This window comes from Pteropus alecto, unplaced genomic scaffold (genome assembly GCF_000325575.1).
Source record: "Pteropus alecto unplaced genomic scaffold, ASM32557v1 scaffold20, whole genome shotgun sequence".
NCBI lineage: Eukaryota > Metazoa > Chordata > Mammalia > Chiroptera > Pteropodidae > Pteropus > Pteropus alecto.
Window position 1 is genome coordinate 6,873,184 of NW_006436298.1, and position 17,717 is coordinate 6,890,900.

At 36.9% G+C, this 17,717-nt stretch overlaps 1 protein-coding gene across 1 annotated transcript; it reads left to right on the forward strand.

Annotated features, from left to right (window-relative positions):
* The first annotated feature begins 7,834 nt into the window (after window positions 1-7,834).
* On the forward strand, window positions 7,835-15,371 carry CCNB1 (cyclin B1). The gene is made up of 9 exons (XM_006913106.3): window positions 7,835-8,107; window positions 8,727-8,897; window positions 8,994-9,167; window positions 10,706-10,888; window positions 12,133-12,291; window positions 12,485-12,721; window positions 12,989-13,129; window positions 13,778-13,888; window positions 14,063-15,371. The coding sequence occupies exons 1-9, from the start codon at window positions 8,087-8,089 to the stop codon at window positions 14,168-14,170; spliced, it is 1,305 nt and encodes a 434-aa protein (XP_006913168.1). The 5' UTR covers window positions 7,835-8,086; the 3' UTR covers window positions 14,171-15,371.
* The last annotated feature ends 2,346 nt before the right edge of the window (window positions 15,372-17,717 follow it).

Sequence of the window (17,717 nt, forward strand, 5' to 3'; positions counted from 1 at the left end):
ATTTAACTTCTATATTTTTAAGTGTTTCTTTGAAGTGTCTTTATAGTTTGCTGGTAATTATTTAGAAGCTACTATGTGCTTCTGTAATAAGCACTACATAATCATCTGCTTTTTTCTAGTATTCTGGTGTTATCACATACTAAATTTGCTTTAGCATATATTTCAATAATGCAGATTAGATGTTTTCAGGTACATATTTTTCCACTTTCTACAGTTCTTTCCCATTTGAATTTAAAGGCCAAGCAGGTTTCCCCTTGCAACAAAGTATAGATCTGTCAATATTCACACAGTTATGGAAAGCCCATTTAAGAAAATAATACAATTCAATAGTTATTACGTTTTTTAAAGCATTCAATAAATTCACTGAAAAATTTATTAAAGTCCTTTATACAAAGACATTGCTCTAGGAACTAAGGATAAAGTCATCAATAAAACAAAGTCCTGCCCTAATGGACCTTACTTTCTAGTGAAGACAACCTAGTATGTAAAAATGTCAGGTTGTGAAAAGTACTATGAAGAAAACTACCGAACCCTTACCATATGTCAGATGGGCACTGTTCTTAGCAATAAATATGTGTAATTATTATCCTACTGTTTGTTCTCTAGGCCTACTGAAAAGTGCCAGTCTAGAATCTTCAAAGTCTTGGGAATTCCCTTAGCCTTTCTCTTGTGTTAGAACTATTTTTTTTTAATCCCACATCTTCCTTTATTTTTTTTTAATTATAATATATATATTTTTATGGTGACAGGGGTTAACAAAATCCAATAAGTTTCAGCTATACACTCTAACAGTAAGGCATATATATATTTACACTGTATTCACCTCCCATAGTTAAATTTCTTTCTGTCACCACATATTTGACTCCTTTTACCCCATCTACCTCCCCTTCCTCCTCCACTCCCTACCCTCTGGTAACCACTAGTCTATAGTCCATGTCCATGAATCTCTGTTTGTCCTGTTCATTTGTTGTTTTTAGGTTTCTAGCCCACATATAAGTGTTATGTGATTTTTAAACCTTTTCTGTCTGGCTTATTTCGCTTAGCATGATTATCTCGAGGTCCATCCACGTTGTCGCAAATGACAGTATTTCATCTCTTCTTATGGTTGATTCATATTCCATTGTATATATGTGCCACAGCTTCTTTAGCCAATCATCTATCGTAGGATGCTTCGTTTGCTTCTATGTCCTGGCCACCATGAATAATGCTGCTATGAACATCGGTGTGCAAATATCTTTTAGATATGAGTTTTGAAGTCTTTGGGGTTAAAACCCAGTAGAGGGATTGCTGGATCATAAGGTAGGTCTATCCTCAGTGTTTCGAGGCACCTCCATACTGTTTTCCATAGTGGCTGTACCAATTTGCAGTCCCACCAGCAGTGAATGAAGGTTCTTTTTTCTCCTCATCCTCTCCCACATTTGTTATTTGTCCTGTTGGTTATAGCTACTCTAACAGGTGTGAGATGTTATCTCATTGTGGTTTTGATTTGCATTTCCCTAATAGCTAGCGATGTTGAGCATCTTTTCAAATATCTGTTGGCCCTTTGTATGTCCTCTAGTGAGACGTATCTGTTGAGGTCCTCTGCCCATATTTTTTGATTAGATTGTTTTTTGTTGTTGTTATTGAGTTGAATGAGTTCTTTGTATATTTTGGATATTAGGCCCTTATTGGAGGCATTGCTTGCGAATATACTTTCCTATTTGGATGGTTGTCTCTTTGCCTTGTTGACGGTTTCTTTTGCTGAGCAGAAGCTTTTCAGTTTGATGTTGTCCCATATATTTATTTTTGCTTTTACTTCCCTTGCCTTTCAGATCAAATTCATAAAATAAGTCCAAGATCCTTATGTTTTCTCTGTAGCATTTTATTGTTTCAGGTCTTATATTCAGATCCTTAATCCATTTTGAGCTGATTTTGGTGTGTGGTGATAGACAACAGTCTGGACTCTAGATTCTGTTCCACTGCTCTGTGTGTCTGTTTTTCTGCCAATACCATGTCACTTTGTAGTATAATTTGAAGTCGGGCAACCACATCTTCCTTTTTAATTTTCGTTTTTGTTTTGGGAAACTATACACTCCAATAACTTCCTAAGAAAGGATACATGGGAGACAATTTTTCAGACTTTGTAAATCTGAAAATATCTGGTTGTTTGATGGCTTGGTTGGGTACAAACAGTTGAAATTATACCTCAGAATCTTGTAGATTTCAACATTGCTGTTGAATGTCCAATTCCATTCTGATTCTGGACCCTTTGTATGCTATCTTTTGTTTCCTTTTAAGGTCTTCCCTTTATTCTTAATGTTATATGCCAGGACAGTGAGCCGTGGGATGAGTCTTTGTTCACTTATTATGCATGAAACTCACATACAAATTCATGAAACTCATATCCTTCAGTTCTATGAAGTTTTCTTGTGTTCTTTAACTCTTTAATAATTTCCTCCCTGCATTTTCTCTTTTTTCTTTTTGATAACTTTTTTTTTCAATTACAGTTGACACAGAATATTAGTTTCAGGTCTACAATATAGTGACTAGACATTTATATAACTTACAAAGTGATCATCCCAATAAGACTACTACCCATCTGACATTATACATAGTTATTAAAATATTATTGACTGTATTCTTTATACTGTGTTTTGCATCCTCGTGACTTTTTTATAACTGGCAATTTGTACGTCTTAATTCTTTTTCACTCTTCCATCTACTCCCCTCTCATCTGGCAACCATCAATTTGTTCTCCATATCCAAGAGTTTTTCTCTTTTTTTTCATTTTGTTTTTCAGTTTCCACGTATAAGTGAAATAATATGGCATCTGTCTTTCTCTGACCTATTTCACTTAGTCCAACACCCCTTAGGTCAATTCATGTTGCAAATGGCAAAATTTCATTGTTTTTTATGGCTGAGTAATATTCCATTGTTTATATGTACCACCTCATCTATCAATGGACACTTAGATTGCTTCCAGATCTTACCTATTATAATTGCTACAATGAACATAGGAATGAATGTGTCTTTTCAAATTAGTGAAACAGAAAAATACCCACAAGTGGAATTGCTGAGTCTTCCTCTCTCTTTTAATAGCTTTTGTTTTAAAGTCTATTTTGTCTGATCTAAGTATTGCTACTTCAGCTTTTTTTTGGTTTGTTTCCATTTGCATGAAATATCTTTTTCCATCCCTTTACTTTCAGTCTGTGTGTCTTTTTATCTGAAATGACTCTCTTCTAGGCTGCATATGTATGGGTCTTCTTTTCTTATCCATTTGATTAGAGCATTTAATCCATTTACATTTAAAGTAATTATTAATAGGTATGTAGTTATTGCCATTTATTATTCATGATTTTGATCTTTTTTCTTTTCAATTAAAGAAGTCTCTTTAACATTTCTTGTATACTGGTTTGGTGGTGAACTCCTTTAGCTTTTTGTCTGGGAAGTGGTCTTTTTTTTTTTTCTAGAATCCTTAATAAGTTGTATGTCAAACCTTGTGGAACGATCCTCTAATTTTCTTATCATTTCTATTCCATCTGTCTTTTGTCCTTTATTCTGGGAAATTCTCTGGAATTTTTCTTCCAAATATCCTATTGCATTTTTAATTTTTGCTATCATATTTTTAATTTCCCAATCCTCTTTTTTAAACTTGCTTGTGGATGCATTATCTTTTATTTCTCTAAAGGATATAACTATCTTTATTTTTATTTTTTAGCTTTCTTTGCCTTGAATTGCCTGTTTAGTTGGAGTTTCTTTTTTGTTTGTTTGCGTAGGTCTCTTTCTTTCAAAGAGATTTCCTCAAATGTTTGGTGCTCCTTGGCTGGCTGTTAAGAATAAGACATTGAATTATTGATTAGTAGCTCTATGTTAGTGTGTACGTGCATGCCAAGTGATGAGTGTCACTTTAAGGATGACCCAGCCATTTCATTGGGCACCCTTTCTAACCATCAGTATTTTTAAGCCTTTTCTCTTGCTCTAGTCCATTTGCCAGAGAAGCATGCTTTTATCTCATTTATAAGGGTATAAGTCCAGCTGCCTGCATTTAGGAGACTGAGTGGAAGAAGGAAACTGAAGGTCTCACCATTTGGTATGAAGAATTTCACTTCATCTCCACTCGGCTTGCCTGGTGTACAAAATCCAGAGTTCTTTTAGTTCAGCCTCTCCAGAACATAAATCTCCAGTTATCTGCCAGGACCAGGAAGAGACTGCACTCCCACTGTGCTCAGATTTGCAGGAGAGAAGCAACAAATCCTGTTTTCAGCTCCACCCATACCACCAATTTAATGGGCTCCTGGTGCCTCCAATTCCTTGAGACTTGCTGGAGTTTATAACATGAGTCCGTTTGCTTCTTGGCTTTCCACTGCCAGTTTAAATTTCAACTATGTTAGTCCAATACTTCCATCACCAGTCTTTAATATGCTTTCCTACTTCCAAAGTTGTGTCATTATGGTCTTCTCACCCATCTTTGAAATTTTATGCATTTTTAAAAATTATCCCTTTACTATCTTCAGGAAGAAACATATAAATGTGTATATTCAATCTGCCATGTTAAAATACTGTCCTCTGTGAAACACTGCCTTCTCGTCTCACACACTATTTAGTCTCCAAGCTTTCTGGTTGGTGTTCTTGCTCAATTTTCTTTACTGGCTTCTTCTTCTTTGTTCAATCTTTAAGTAAGGAGGGCCCTGGGGCTTACCCCTGGGCATCTCTTCTTTATATCCCTTCCCTAGATGACCTCATCTGTGTCAGGGTTTAAATATTATCTACAGCAAAAGAGACTTTAGCTGCCACCCTGACTTCTGCTTAGTAAACCTCTCCTCTTGTATATCTCTAAGTATTCTAAATATAGCAGAATTCTTGATCTCCTACCCCAAACTTGCTACCCCTTAAAAGCTGCTCATCTCTTAGACTTCTCTGTTTCAGTTACTCAAGGCAAAGCCTGTCATCCTTGATTCCTTTTCTCTCACTCCAAGCATGCAAGCCATCAAGACCCAGCAAGTCTACCTCCAAAACATATCCAGAACCCATCCCTTTCTGTCTAACATTACCAGTACCGACCAAGCCATCATTTTTCACCCGGCCTCCTACAATAGCCTCTTCATGGCTCCCCTATCTTCACTTTCCCTTCTGCTTCCCCTTCCTCTTTCCCACCTACATACGTTATCTCCACAGTGATTACAGTTATCTTTTTGAAAGAGATTATGCCATACTTTGGTTTAAAACCCTCCAGAGGCTTCCACTGTACTTATAGCCCAGACTCTCTATCTTGGTTTACAAGGACTTTTACAATTTTACCCTTTATAATTTCTTTAATCTCATCTGCAATTCCTCTCTCACATAGTTTAGCCACACTAGCTTTTCTGAACATGACAAGCTCATTCCTATCATTGGGTTTTCACAGGCTATTTTCTCTATCTAGAATGTTCTCCATTTTGTCATTTAAGCTTCAGCTTAAATTTCACTTTCTCAGACCATCCCTGACCACCATGTCTAAAGTAGCTACCAAGTCACTCTATTTGCCTCACTTTCTTTTCATTCTCTGCCTACCACTTAGTACTAGCCAATTTTTTTTTTTTTTTTTCCACTTTACTTACTTGTTTAGTCTCTCTCTCCTACTGGAATATAGCTTTATAAGAGCAGGGATCTTGTCTGTTTCGTTCAGAGCTGTATTCCTAGCACCTAGATCAATGCCTGGTATGTACTATAGACACTATTAACTTGGCCAGGGGAGAGAACACTGAGTAGTTCATTGAGGAGAAAAGTCAGAAGTTTTTACATGCTATAAAGAAAGGAGGTGATCCATGGTACTTATTGTAATTAAGAATAACTAGAATTCTGAATAGAAATGAGTCTGTATACACAGTTGTTCATAGTTGGCAAGATTTTTCAAGCTTCACACTATCAAACTATCAACATTTGGGATTGGATAATTCTTTGTGTGTGTGTTTGGGGGCGGGGGCTGTCTTGTGTATTGTAGAATGTTTAGCAGCATCTTTGGTCTTTGCCCACTAGATGCCACTAGCACCCTCTCAGTCTTGACCAAAAAATACCTCCAGACATTGCCAAATGTCCCCTGTGGGATAAAATGTCCCCCAGATAAAAGAATTTCCATTGTGCAATAGTCAGGAAGGGGGTCTTCAATTAAGTCTGGTGAAGACTTAATTTTGAGTGACCCTGGCATCCTAGGGTCATTCAAAGTTTGTTTTTTTATCAGCTTCAGCTAGCTGGAGCCCATGGCAATGAAACAACAGTTTCAGCATTCCTAAGCAAGTGCTGCTATGAAGGGATGTGAAATCTAAGGGGAAATTTGAGAGGAGCATGGCCTTAAAGAGTCTCCCCACAGACAATTTATTAGTCGCAATTTAAAAAAACCAGTAGATGTACAGGGAAGAAATCAGGCAACATCTTAAACCGAGTGATTAAAATTAACTTCATTTATGATGGACAAATATCATGTATCTGCAGAGTTGATCCCCTAAGAACATGATGTCACCTGTGTTATGGTATAATAGCTAAGAATGCACAACCTCAATTTAAATCATAAGAAACCACCAGACAAACACAAAAATAAGAAAGTTCTATTTTTTAAAAAGTGGTAGGGAGTACTGTGTTCTTCAAAAACATCAATATTATAAAAGACAAATAAAAGCTTTGGAAACTTCAGATTAAAGGAAGCTAAAGGGACATGATAACTAAATAACATCTCACCCTAGAATGGATCATGTACTGAAGGAGGGAAAATGCTATAAAGCAGGAGTCCCCAACCCACGGCCACAGACCAATACTGGTCTGTGGCCAGTATTGGTCTGTGGCCTGTTAGGAACCAGGCCGCTTAGCAGGAGGTGAGCCCCGCAAACAAGCAGAGCTTCATCTTTATTTACAGCCGCTCCCCATTGTCTCAGCTCCACCTCAGATCATCGGCATTAGATTTTCATAGAAGCGCCAGTCCCTAGTGCCAAAAAAACTGGGGAGCGCTGCTATAAAGAATATTATTAGGTCAACTGACAAATTGGAATATTAACTAGGATGAATAAAATATTTTAATAAAGTACATTTTTGGAGTTATTAACTATATGGTTATATGAGAATATCCCTTTTTCTTAGGAATTACACACTGCAGAATTGAAGAATAAAAGGCCATGATATATAAAACTTTCCTCAAATGTTTCAGGAAGAATAATTTTATACAGTTTATACATAAATCAAGTAAATTAAGCAAATGGAGTAGAATGTTAAGGATAGTTGAATCCAGGAAAAGGGTATACGTGTGTTCCTTATAATATTTCTGTTTGCAATTCTTCTAAGTTTGACATTACTCTCAAATAAAAAGCTAAAACAAAAAGAATGGCTTTAAGAAAGAATGTGAAGTAACCTGGCAGGTTAAGAAATTGACAATATTCTTACACAATTAACATTGTGGTAACGTCACGGATCCAAACAAAAACAAAAACAAAAAAACCTACATTTCGTCCCCATGTTACTAATTTGTGATCCAGGTACAGTCACCTAAAGCTTCTCTGAGCTTTAGTTCTTCCAGAATGCTGCTGGAAAGATCAAATGAAGGTATAGCAAAGCCTTTCCGACTACATACCACTGTAGAAGAGGAAAATGTGTAACAATAAGTAGGACTAGAGCCATAACTGCTCCTCACGCTGCGGCTGCTCAACTGTCACTTTTTGGAGGCCACAAGGCGGTCTCCTAGGCTACATCAGGCAGCACTCAAGTTTTCCTCCCTCCGCCTCTCCAGGTGGCAGCCTCAAATGCGCGAGAGCGCAGGCGCGAAGACAGACCAAGCGAGCGAGGGCGGCGGCCCTGCGGCGCAGCCTCGCTCTGGCTCCGCCCCCTCTCGTACGTCTCCGCGGGATCGCCCTGGAGACGCATTCTCGGGGGAACCCGCAGCCGCCAATGGGAAGGGAGCGAGTGCCATGAACAGGCCAATAAGGAGGGAGCGGTGCGGGGTTTAAATCTGAGGCAAGGCCCTGCATCTCCCAGCGTGCTGCAGAGGAACGGCTGTTGATCTGTGTTGAATTCAGGTCCCCGGCTTGTCGGGGGCTCGAGTTCTCGGCTTCTCTCCTCTGAGCTGCTACCTGTTGAAGAGGAAGCCATGGCGTTCCGGGTCACCAGGGTGAGCTGCTGCGGACGGTGAACAAACGTGGCCTTTCTCGCTGCTTGTCCTCTCCCTGTCTCGCCTGTTGGGAGCCCCTCAGGCAGGAGCGGACCAGAACAGAGATTTGGGGGAGTGGGGGTGTCGGTAGGCCCCTGGCATGGTAGGGTAGTTTGGGGATGGGAGGCACACTGACGGAGAAAAGAAGGTGACAAACAGATCTGGATGAGCCTTGGATAAACGTTTGGGGGGAAATGGAGGGAAAGTCGGTGGGAAACCTTTTCTGAAAGGTGATGGAGGGCGCTTTTGTGGGCTCCCACCAACTGCGTAACCCCCTTCCTGGAGAGAAAGAAGGTGCCTGCAATTATAGGCCTTTTGGTTTTCATTCAAATGTAAATTTGCTATACTTTAGTGTTGGCCGGGACTAAAAGTGCTAGGCCTCTGTAGGTAAGTGAAGAGGTTCAGGTAGGAAACTGACTTGTCACAGTCTTAGCGTAGACCCTGGAACCCGGGTTTCCCCTGGTAACTCATTTACAGCCGACTTAACTCCTGAGAGCCTCTGTTTTGCCTCATCTTAATTAACTCCAGACTTACTCTAACCTGGCTGGGCAAGCTCTCAAAGTGGTCTTGCTTCTTTCAGAACACGAAAATTAATGCTGAAAATAAGGTGAAGATCAATATGGCAGGCGCAAAGCGCGTGCCTGTGTCCACTGCTGCAGCCTCCAAGCCGGGCCTGAGACCAAGAACCGCCCTTGGAGACATCGGTAACAAAGTCAGTGAACAGCCACAGGCCAAATTACCTCTGAAAAAGGTAACTATCTTCCTCATCCAACTTCTCTGTAAAAGTCCATCTTCCAGCTGTGACTCTAGATGGAGAAACATTCCATTCTCTCCCATTCATTCACAGGAAGCAAAAACTTTAGCTGCTGGAAAAGTTATTGCTAAAAAAGTACCTAAACCTCTGGAAAAGGCACTGGAGCCTGTGCCTGAGCCTGCGCAGGAGCCTGTGCCGGAGCCTGCATCAGAGCCAGAACCTGAGTCTGTTAACAAAGAAGAAAAACTTTCTCCTGAGCCTATTGTGGTAAATTTATTTTACTCTTCTAGAGCCTGTTGATTTCCTCCCCTTCGTTTTACTTTAATGCACGGAATAACATTTGAATAAATAGTAATAATAGTAACGTTTACAACGTTAATAGTAACATTAACTCACATAATCTTATACTTTCTTAGCTAGTAGTATTACTTCTACTTTTTTGATAATGGCTTAGGGAAATATTAAGTATTTTCTACAGTCGTATCTAACCAGTAGCACATATTGGATTCAAACCCAGGCTTGAGCCTATGCTTTTAGTCATTTTGTTGATGGTATTGAGTAGTAACTACCTGGATCAAAGATTTTGCTATCTTTAGTACATACCATCTCTAACTAGAATTTATCAACTGAAACACAGATTTTTCTCTTGAATCTTTTTTTTACTTGCTAATATGGCCACAGAATAACTAATAAGCCTGTAACATTGGAATATATAAAGATGTAAAGCAGAGTGAAAATGTAACTCCTCAGAATAGATGAGTTAACAACCTCAAAAACCAAGAACTTTCTATTAAATATTAGGTAAATTTATCTACTGTGAAGGAAAAACAAGCCATCTAGAAGAGACTACTTTGCTGAAATTCCAATGAACTGCTTTCTGAAGCTCTAATTTTAAAAACGTAGTAAAGTCATTTGGGAAAATCTGTAAAAGTCATTCAACCTGGCTCTTTATATCAAAGAGCGTTTGAAGCTATTGCGTTAGTATTGACCCGCTGGATATAGCACATGACACTTGTAGTATGCACAGTCTTTAATTGGCTATTCCAAACTACCTGAGGTTTCCTTGCAAGTCCCATATAGATTCTTGCCTTCGATTTCACACTATTTAAAAATGGCTTTTCCACTCTCTTTCATTTGTTTAATAACCTTTTCATCCTTCAAAACAGCTCAAGTATCAACTCCCGAAGCTTTGCCTGACTTCCTCCACCCCAACCCTTGTTCCTAGAATCAATCTCCTTACTTCATGTACTTCTCTCTTCTAAAATCAAAACCCCTTGAGGACACCATAAAATCGGTGCCCAGGACAGAGCTTGACTTGAAAAAAGTGCTCAATAAATGAACAGTGGGGTAACTGGAGCTTGAAAGAAATGGTTAATGAAGTCAGTTAATAATTAGTAGTCAGGACAGAACTTGTGTTGTCCTGAGCAGTGAGAAGCAGTCCAGGTTTTGAAATAAAGACTGACTTGTCACTTGTTTGGATTAACTTCACATGACACTGATAAACAAATTTATTACTTATCAGTTTTCTTTGGAGGAAAGTCCAGAGTGTGAATTTGTTTCTCTGTTTTACCTGTTAGAGTTTAGGTTCTGCTGACTTCAAATTGGCTCAGTCAGGTTGGCATTTCAATTTTTATATTAATCACTTCCTAAAGAGAAATTGAATAAATTTGAAAATACTTTTTAAGGAAATGAATTATATGACTACTCAGCAAATGACCTCTTGAGTTGATACCAATAATTGGACCCTTATTTCCAGGTTGTATGCTCCTCTTTGCTATTATTTCAAAAGATCTTTCTGTTTCAAGGTTGATACTCCCTCTCCAAGCCCAATGGAAACGTCTGGATGTGCCCCTGCAGAAGAATATCTGTGTCAGGCTTTCTCTGATGTAATTCTTGCAGTGAACGATGTGGATGCAGAAGATGGAGCTGATCCAAACCTTTGTAGTGAATATGTAAAAGATATCTATGCTTATCTGAGGCAACTTGAGGTCAGTAAATTGCATCTAGCTTTATTAAAGATATTTCCATTAACGGTTTACAATAATACAACCAGGATGTGAGCAGCATTTCTTAACAGTAGATTCCACTTTCAAATTCTCATTATGGAATACCAAAAATAAAAAGTCACTAAACAAACCAATGAAGTTTTTATTTGCCTTTTAGAACAGGGAAAGTTCAAAGTGAGTGAATACTACTATGGTTCTTTCTAATAGAAAGCCCACAGATTGAATGAGTTTTTATATCCATCACAGAAGCAGGCAAGTCCCAAATTCTGGGTTTAAGGAGGATAACAGGCAGGAAGTTGATGGTGAAGAAGAATATGCTGGAAAAATGATAGCCACCCCCAACACAAAGCATTTTGGGTCAGTGTAGCTGATGTGTATGTGATATCAGGGAAATTATTCATTGTGTCCAAGAGGAGTACTAAAGTTTTTTAGTTTTCTTTCATGTTACTTCTGAAACTTTCTATTAGTGGCATTTCCTCCCCATCCCACCCCACTCCATCCCCACCAAAAATCAAGGAAGCATTCTATATGGTAACAACATAAGCTATACAGTTATCAGATTTACCCAATTTTTAATAATGCATTCTCTTCCTTTGGCATCATTAACATCTTTAGTCTCTTGACTGTTTCTTTGGGGCATCTTCGTTTTCTATAAGTTGTCTTGCAAGGTTTCCTTTGCCAGAACCAGCCTTCTACTTTGGGCTTCTTTTTAAAGTTTCTGTTCTAACATTGGAGGATTGGGTTTAGCAGATGCATGTCCTGGTCTTTGATGGTTCATTCTTCTCCTTATTTGTGGTGTTTTAGCAGTTTAAACCCTGGAGCAGCAAAGTGGTAGCACATGGATTCCAGCTGATCTAAGAGAGCTGCCACTATATTTCTCTGTTTTGTAAAGCTCAGGTTCTGGGTTTAGAGTCTTAGGTGAAAAGATCAGAGATGATAGTATGATATCTTTATTTGGAGAGAAATACATACAGGGTGTGGGCCAGCAGTGGTGATAGTGAATTGAACATAAGGTCTGCCAATATGAAAAACCTATCACAGTGCCCTACTTAATATGCATTTTCTTCTTCAGTGATAGAGCTGTTTGTAGTGACCATGTGAATAATTGATTTAAAGACTATTACAGATTATAAACACCCCAGAGCTATTCTGTGGTGACTCATATTTCTGGTCAGAAATGTCACATGGAGACTGGCTTCTAATGATAATCAGCATTTCTTTTGCAGGAAGAGCAAGCAGTCAGACCAAAATACTTACTGGGTCGTGAAGTCACTGGAAACATGAGAGCCATCCTAATTGATTGGCTAGTGCAAGTTCAAATGAAATTCAGATTACTGCAGGAGACCATGTACATGACTGTTTCCATTATTGATCGGTTCATGCAGGTGAGCATAATTCAGTAATTGAGGTTCCTCCCTTCCAGGGTCTAAGCTGAGTCATAAGAAATAGACCTTTGCAGCTAAAATCTGTTTTGGGGGATAGGGTGTCATTAAGATTTTGCTTTTTTACTTCTCCATAACTATGTCTCCTTTTTCAAATATGTATTACTTATTCATCCAGTTGAAATTCCCATTGCAGAATAATTGTGTTCCCAAGAAGATGCTGCAGCTGGTTGGTGTCACTGCCATGTTTATTGCAAGCAAATATGAAGAAATGTACCCTCCAGAAATCGGTGACTTTGCTTTTGTGACTGACAACACTTACACTAAGCTCCAAATCAGACAGATGGAAATGAAGATTCTAAGAGCTTTAAATTTTAGTCTGGGTCGCCCTCTACCCCTGCATTTCCTTCGGAGAGCATCTAAGATTGGAGAGGTATAGATTTCTTTGGTATGGTACATTAGAGAATACTGCCGACCAAGCAAATCTAATTCAACTGACTTATATACATACCTAAGTACCCGGGGAAGGTATAAACATTTATTTTCAACTAGGTTATATGTTATTAAGACCTTCCATTGGCAGTTGCACTTGAGAGTTTATAGATAAACACTTGTAGTTACATTTATGAGCATGCCAGTTATTGCCAAGGGAGAATTTGCTGACAGAAGCTCAACGACTTATATGTGGATTTTGTTTCAGGTTGATGTGGAGCAACATACTTTGGCCAAATACTTGATGGAACTAACGATGTTGGACTATGATATGGTGCACTTTTCTCCTTCTCAGATCGCAGCGGGAGCTTTTTGTTTAGCACTGAAAATTCTCGATAATGGTGAATGGGTAAGCTCTATCCCACAGACCTAGGTTACCCTGAGCTTTTAAATTGTAAATAGTATTTGCCTGAATACAGAACTGTTTTCATAAAAGGACAATTCAAATGGTTCCTAAATACAGCATCTGCTGAGGGAACGATCAAAAATGATATCTTCTTTGTGTTGTCTTCATAGAATACCTTCATTTCATTGCCTTATTTTATTTTTCTATATCCCTTTAAGAAAGACAGAACAGCTGCTACTCCTTATAGATGGAGAAGTTCAAGCAGATCAAATGACATACTAGAAATTCATTCATATTCATTGATTCAACAAATATTTCTATAGGCCATATGCTACCCTAGACCCTAGAAATAAAAGTATGAATGAGAAAGTGGGCCTTCAAGGAATTTGGAGTCTAGCTTTGGGGTAGAAAGTCAGCAATTGCAAAAGTGTATAGATTTGAGCACATTAGTGTATAATAGGTTTAAGCACAGGATTCTTGAGAATCATGAAAGGAAGAGTACCTAGAGAAGGAATCTTAAGCTTGTCTTAAATTTCAATTATAATCAGTCATACAGTATCTATCTCCCTACTTTACTCTTAAATAACATCTGGAAATTTTATGAAAACCGTTGTTGATGAGCATTTTTAACATTAGCTCTTGTTGTTTTAGACACTAACTCTACAGCATTACCTGTCATATACTGAAGAATCCCTTCTTCTTGTTATGCAACACCTGGCTAAGAATATAGTCATGGTGAATCGTGGACTTACAAAGCACATGGTAAGTCAATCAGTGGCACTTAAGGATATTGGGGAAAAGTAAAAATAATTAAGACTTCATGCTCATAAATACATAGCTTGTTTTTGAGGAGTTGATATTTTACATGAATATCTGTAGCACTGGAACTTATTTTTTCCTATTTTCCTTCCTTAATTACTATGCTTTCTATTCCAGACTATCAAGAACAAGTATGCCACAGCTAAGCATGCTAAGATCAGCACTCTTGCACAGCTGAATTCTGCACTAGTTCAAGATCTGGCCAAGGCTGTGGCAAAAGTGTAACTTGTGAAATTGAGTTGGAGTACTGTAATGATCTGCAAATAAAATTGGCACCATGTGCTATCTGTATATATTACATGTTACATTTATTTACTTTTAATAAAGTTGTGGACCTTTTTACTTCTTACCTTAACTCATTTGAATGTGGCCACTTCCTGCTCTTGGGGAACCCTAAAAGTAGCCTTAAAGATATGCTAGGGAATATAGAGTATTAAAAAAAGCGCTTTCAGTTAAACTAGGGACCCAACTAATATATATAATTGTTGCTTATATGATTCTTGTTTTATATACCTACCTGGATTTTGCTTTATAAATAGGAATTACTAAGGTTATGAAGGCATTTAAAACCCTTACCTTCCATAGGGCATACTGCATGTAAGCCTAGTCATCTTGGAGCATCTGCTGCCTTGTTCTACTTAAGTAAAAGTCTGCCACCTCATCCCTAGTCCGCCATTTTCTGTTTCTTCTGGTGTTTGCTGCCATAAATTCTAAGTAATCTACTTTTACCACTATTTCTTAAATTATCAACTTTAGTATCAACTTTTTCACTTGGAAAAATGACTTTATATTCTAAACATACTTTACTTTTTCTTTATTAGTTGAGAAAATAAAACAGACTCCTCAAAACATACCAAAGTATCTTAAAAAGTTTATTTTACCTCTCCCCGCAACTCTCCTACATCTCCACGCCCTCGACCTGAAGATGTCAACAGTTTGAGATGTAGCCTTCCATGACTTCTATAAACATAGATGTGCATAGATATAAATTGTCATGGAGATTTTAAAACATAAGATTTTTCTACATGCTTAGCAATTCCTTTCAATATGTATAGACATCTGTTTTAGGGTATTACGTTCCAGAGTATAATGTATTCAGTCATTCAATTGACATTTGGATGGCTTTTTTCTTTGCCCCTAAAGACAATGCTGTTTAAATATCATTAAGTATCATGTTGGTTTTTTGGGGGTTTTTTTTACATAAATTGGGTTCTCCAAAGGGTATGTGTGTTCTCACTTAAAGCAGGTCCTGTCAAATGACTTTCTCAGTGTCATCAGCAATGTACAAAAGTGCTGGTTTTCTCTGCAGTTTTGTCAAAACTAAAGATAATCTCTTTAATTTCTGTGAATTTGGGAATTCTACCTTGTTTGCTGTTTTAATGTATACTCCTAATGATTACTTGAATAAATTTTTGTTGTCTACTAACTTTTCAATGTGTAAGCCTTTCCCAGTTTGTTATTTGCCCTTTGACTATTAATGCTGTGTTGCCATGCAAACATTTTAAGTTTTTATATTATCAAATCTATTTTTTCCTGTAGTTGCTTTTGGATTTTCAGTGTTAAAGTCAACTTCCTCCCAAACTATAAATATCCTCCAAGAAATTTTGTTCCCATTTATATTTATGATCCCTGTGGTATGAGGTGGGATTCTTACTTCCAGATAAGTGCCCATTCATGCCCATATAATTAGTCATCCTTGTCCAGCTGAATTGAAATATCAACGCCCGTCTATTGTTCCCTGATCTTTTTTTCCTGTGATAAACTTGATTATATTACCTGGTAAGATGGGCTACCACTATTTTTCAAATATATATAAACTTTAAAATTATGTCCAGTTAATTGAAAAGCTTGAGATTTTGACTACATTATGTGCATAAGTGCAATATATTATGTACTAGTTTGGGATGGACTGATATATTGCCCTCCCGTCCAGAAGCGTTTTTCTCCATCAAGGTGTTTCACATGTCCTTAATATGTTAGAATTTAATTATATAGCTGCAATTTTCTTGTAAAGTTTATTATTGAGTTTATGGGGTTTTTGTCACTATTATAAATAGGATCTATTGCTAGTTGTCTTTTATTATTCAGCTGACATCAATTTTCTTGATTTGTTTTTAGTGGAGATTTCTAAACCTTAAATCCAAAAAGTATTTTTTTCAATGTTTATGGTATTGTATTAGAAGCTCCAAAATAATCCTTGATTATAGGTAGATCCTTGTCTTGTTCCTGAACTAGACATCTCTTAAGTATTTTTACCATTTAATATTTTCACTGTTAATCTGTAAGTGGTTTTTATATTTTAGGTATTTTTCTATTCTTGTTGAGAAATGTTACAGGCAAGGCTGTGGAATTTCACTTAATTTTTTTTAGTTTATGATATCATTAGGATTTTTCTCTTTTAACTTGATAAAATATTCCATGTTAGAGGTTTCCTAAAGTGGAATGAGTTCTTGTGATATATAATCTGCTAATGTTTCCTTTAAAAATTTTTGCATTTTATTTGAGAAATTGGCTCAGTTTTTGTTATTGCTACCATTTTCTGTTTTTTTACCGGAGGTGGATTAAAGATTTTCATCTTCAAGACTTTATAATTTGAAGTCTTTATTCATTCATTGAAAACTATCTACTTCAAACTAAAGTCATTTGGTCTGGAGCTGCTTAAAATAGTTTTTTATGGTCTTTTGGTCTTTTAGGAATTCTTCCTCTTCCCCCAATATTAGAAAATCATCTATCTCGGTTTTTAAAATTATAGCGGTAGAGGTAAATGATATAATTAGTCTTTTCTGTATTATAGTTATATATTCTTTCTCATTCCTGGTATTAAATACTTTTGTTTTCTAATCAGACTTGCCCATGGGGGTTTTGTTTCGAAATAATCAGCTTTTGGTGTTATTTCTACCACCTTTAATTTATAGTTTTAGCTTTTATATTACTTTTATCTGTTTTTCTTTTGGTTATTTTCTAATTTAAGTTAAATGCTTAATGTATTTTAGTAATAAAAGCCTTTATACATTTTCCTCTGAGATAGCTTGTTTCTAAAGTCCTTTTCATTAGCTTTTGGTTAAGTTATAATTTCTTTGAGGTCCTTTTTGACCTGGAGATTATTTAACATCTTTATGTTGGTGGTTTGTAATTTTCTGTTAAAAAGCCTTTTTTGAAACAGTTAATGTTTTCTCTGTGGATAAGTACTTGATTGACTTTTGTAAATATTCCATGGATATAAAAAGGGATTTGATTTCCTTATAGGTGACATAGTTCTAGTGACTTATATAGGAAAATTAATTAAACTATAGCTGTAGAGAGAAGTTTGTGTAGAAGTATATACATGTGTGCATGCACATGCATATATTCCTTTTCTTTTTCTGAGCCATTTGAAAGTAAATTTCAGGTTTCAAGATGTCACCTTAAAATACTTCATCATGCATCTACTAAGAATTAAGGTCATTTTCCTAAATAATCACAATATTTATCATACAAGAAAATTAACAACTCCATATGTAATGTGCAGTACATATTCAAATTTCCTCAAATGTTCTAAAGACTTAACTTTTTTCCACTTCAGTATCCAATCAAGATTCATTTGTTTTTCCAAATGGAACAATTGCCCTGCTTTTTGTTTTTCAAGGCATGGACATGCATTGCCTCAGACTCTTGTCTTATAGAATGTCTCTCATTCAAGTTTTATATGATTGTTTCTCCATAATTTCAGGTTATGCATTTTGGCAAGATTGTAGGTGATTTGTACAACTTATGCTTCATATTGGAGTTACAT

Bases quoted from the DNA above. Each gene is read 5' to 3' on its own strand.
- CCNB1 (XM_006913106.3), top strand. From the start codon at position 8,087: ATGGCGTTCCGGGTCACCAGG. The intron at 9,168-10,705 runs GTAAATTTATTT...TTCTGTTTCAAG, and splicing joins TTTCTCCTGAGCCTATTGTG to GTTGATACTCCCTCTCCAAG. The intron at 13,889-14,062 runs GTAAGTCAATCA...TTTCTATTCCAG, and splicing joins GTGGACTTACAAAGCACATG to ACTATCAAGAACAAGTATGC.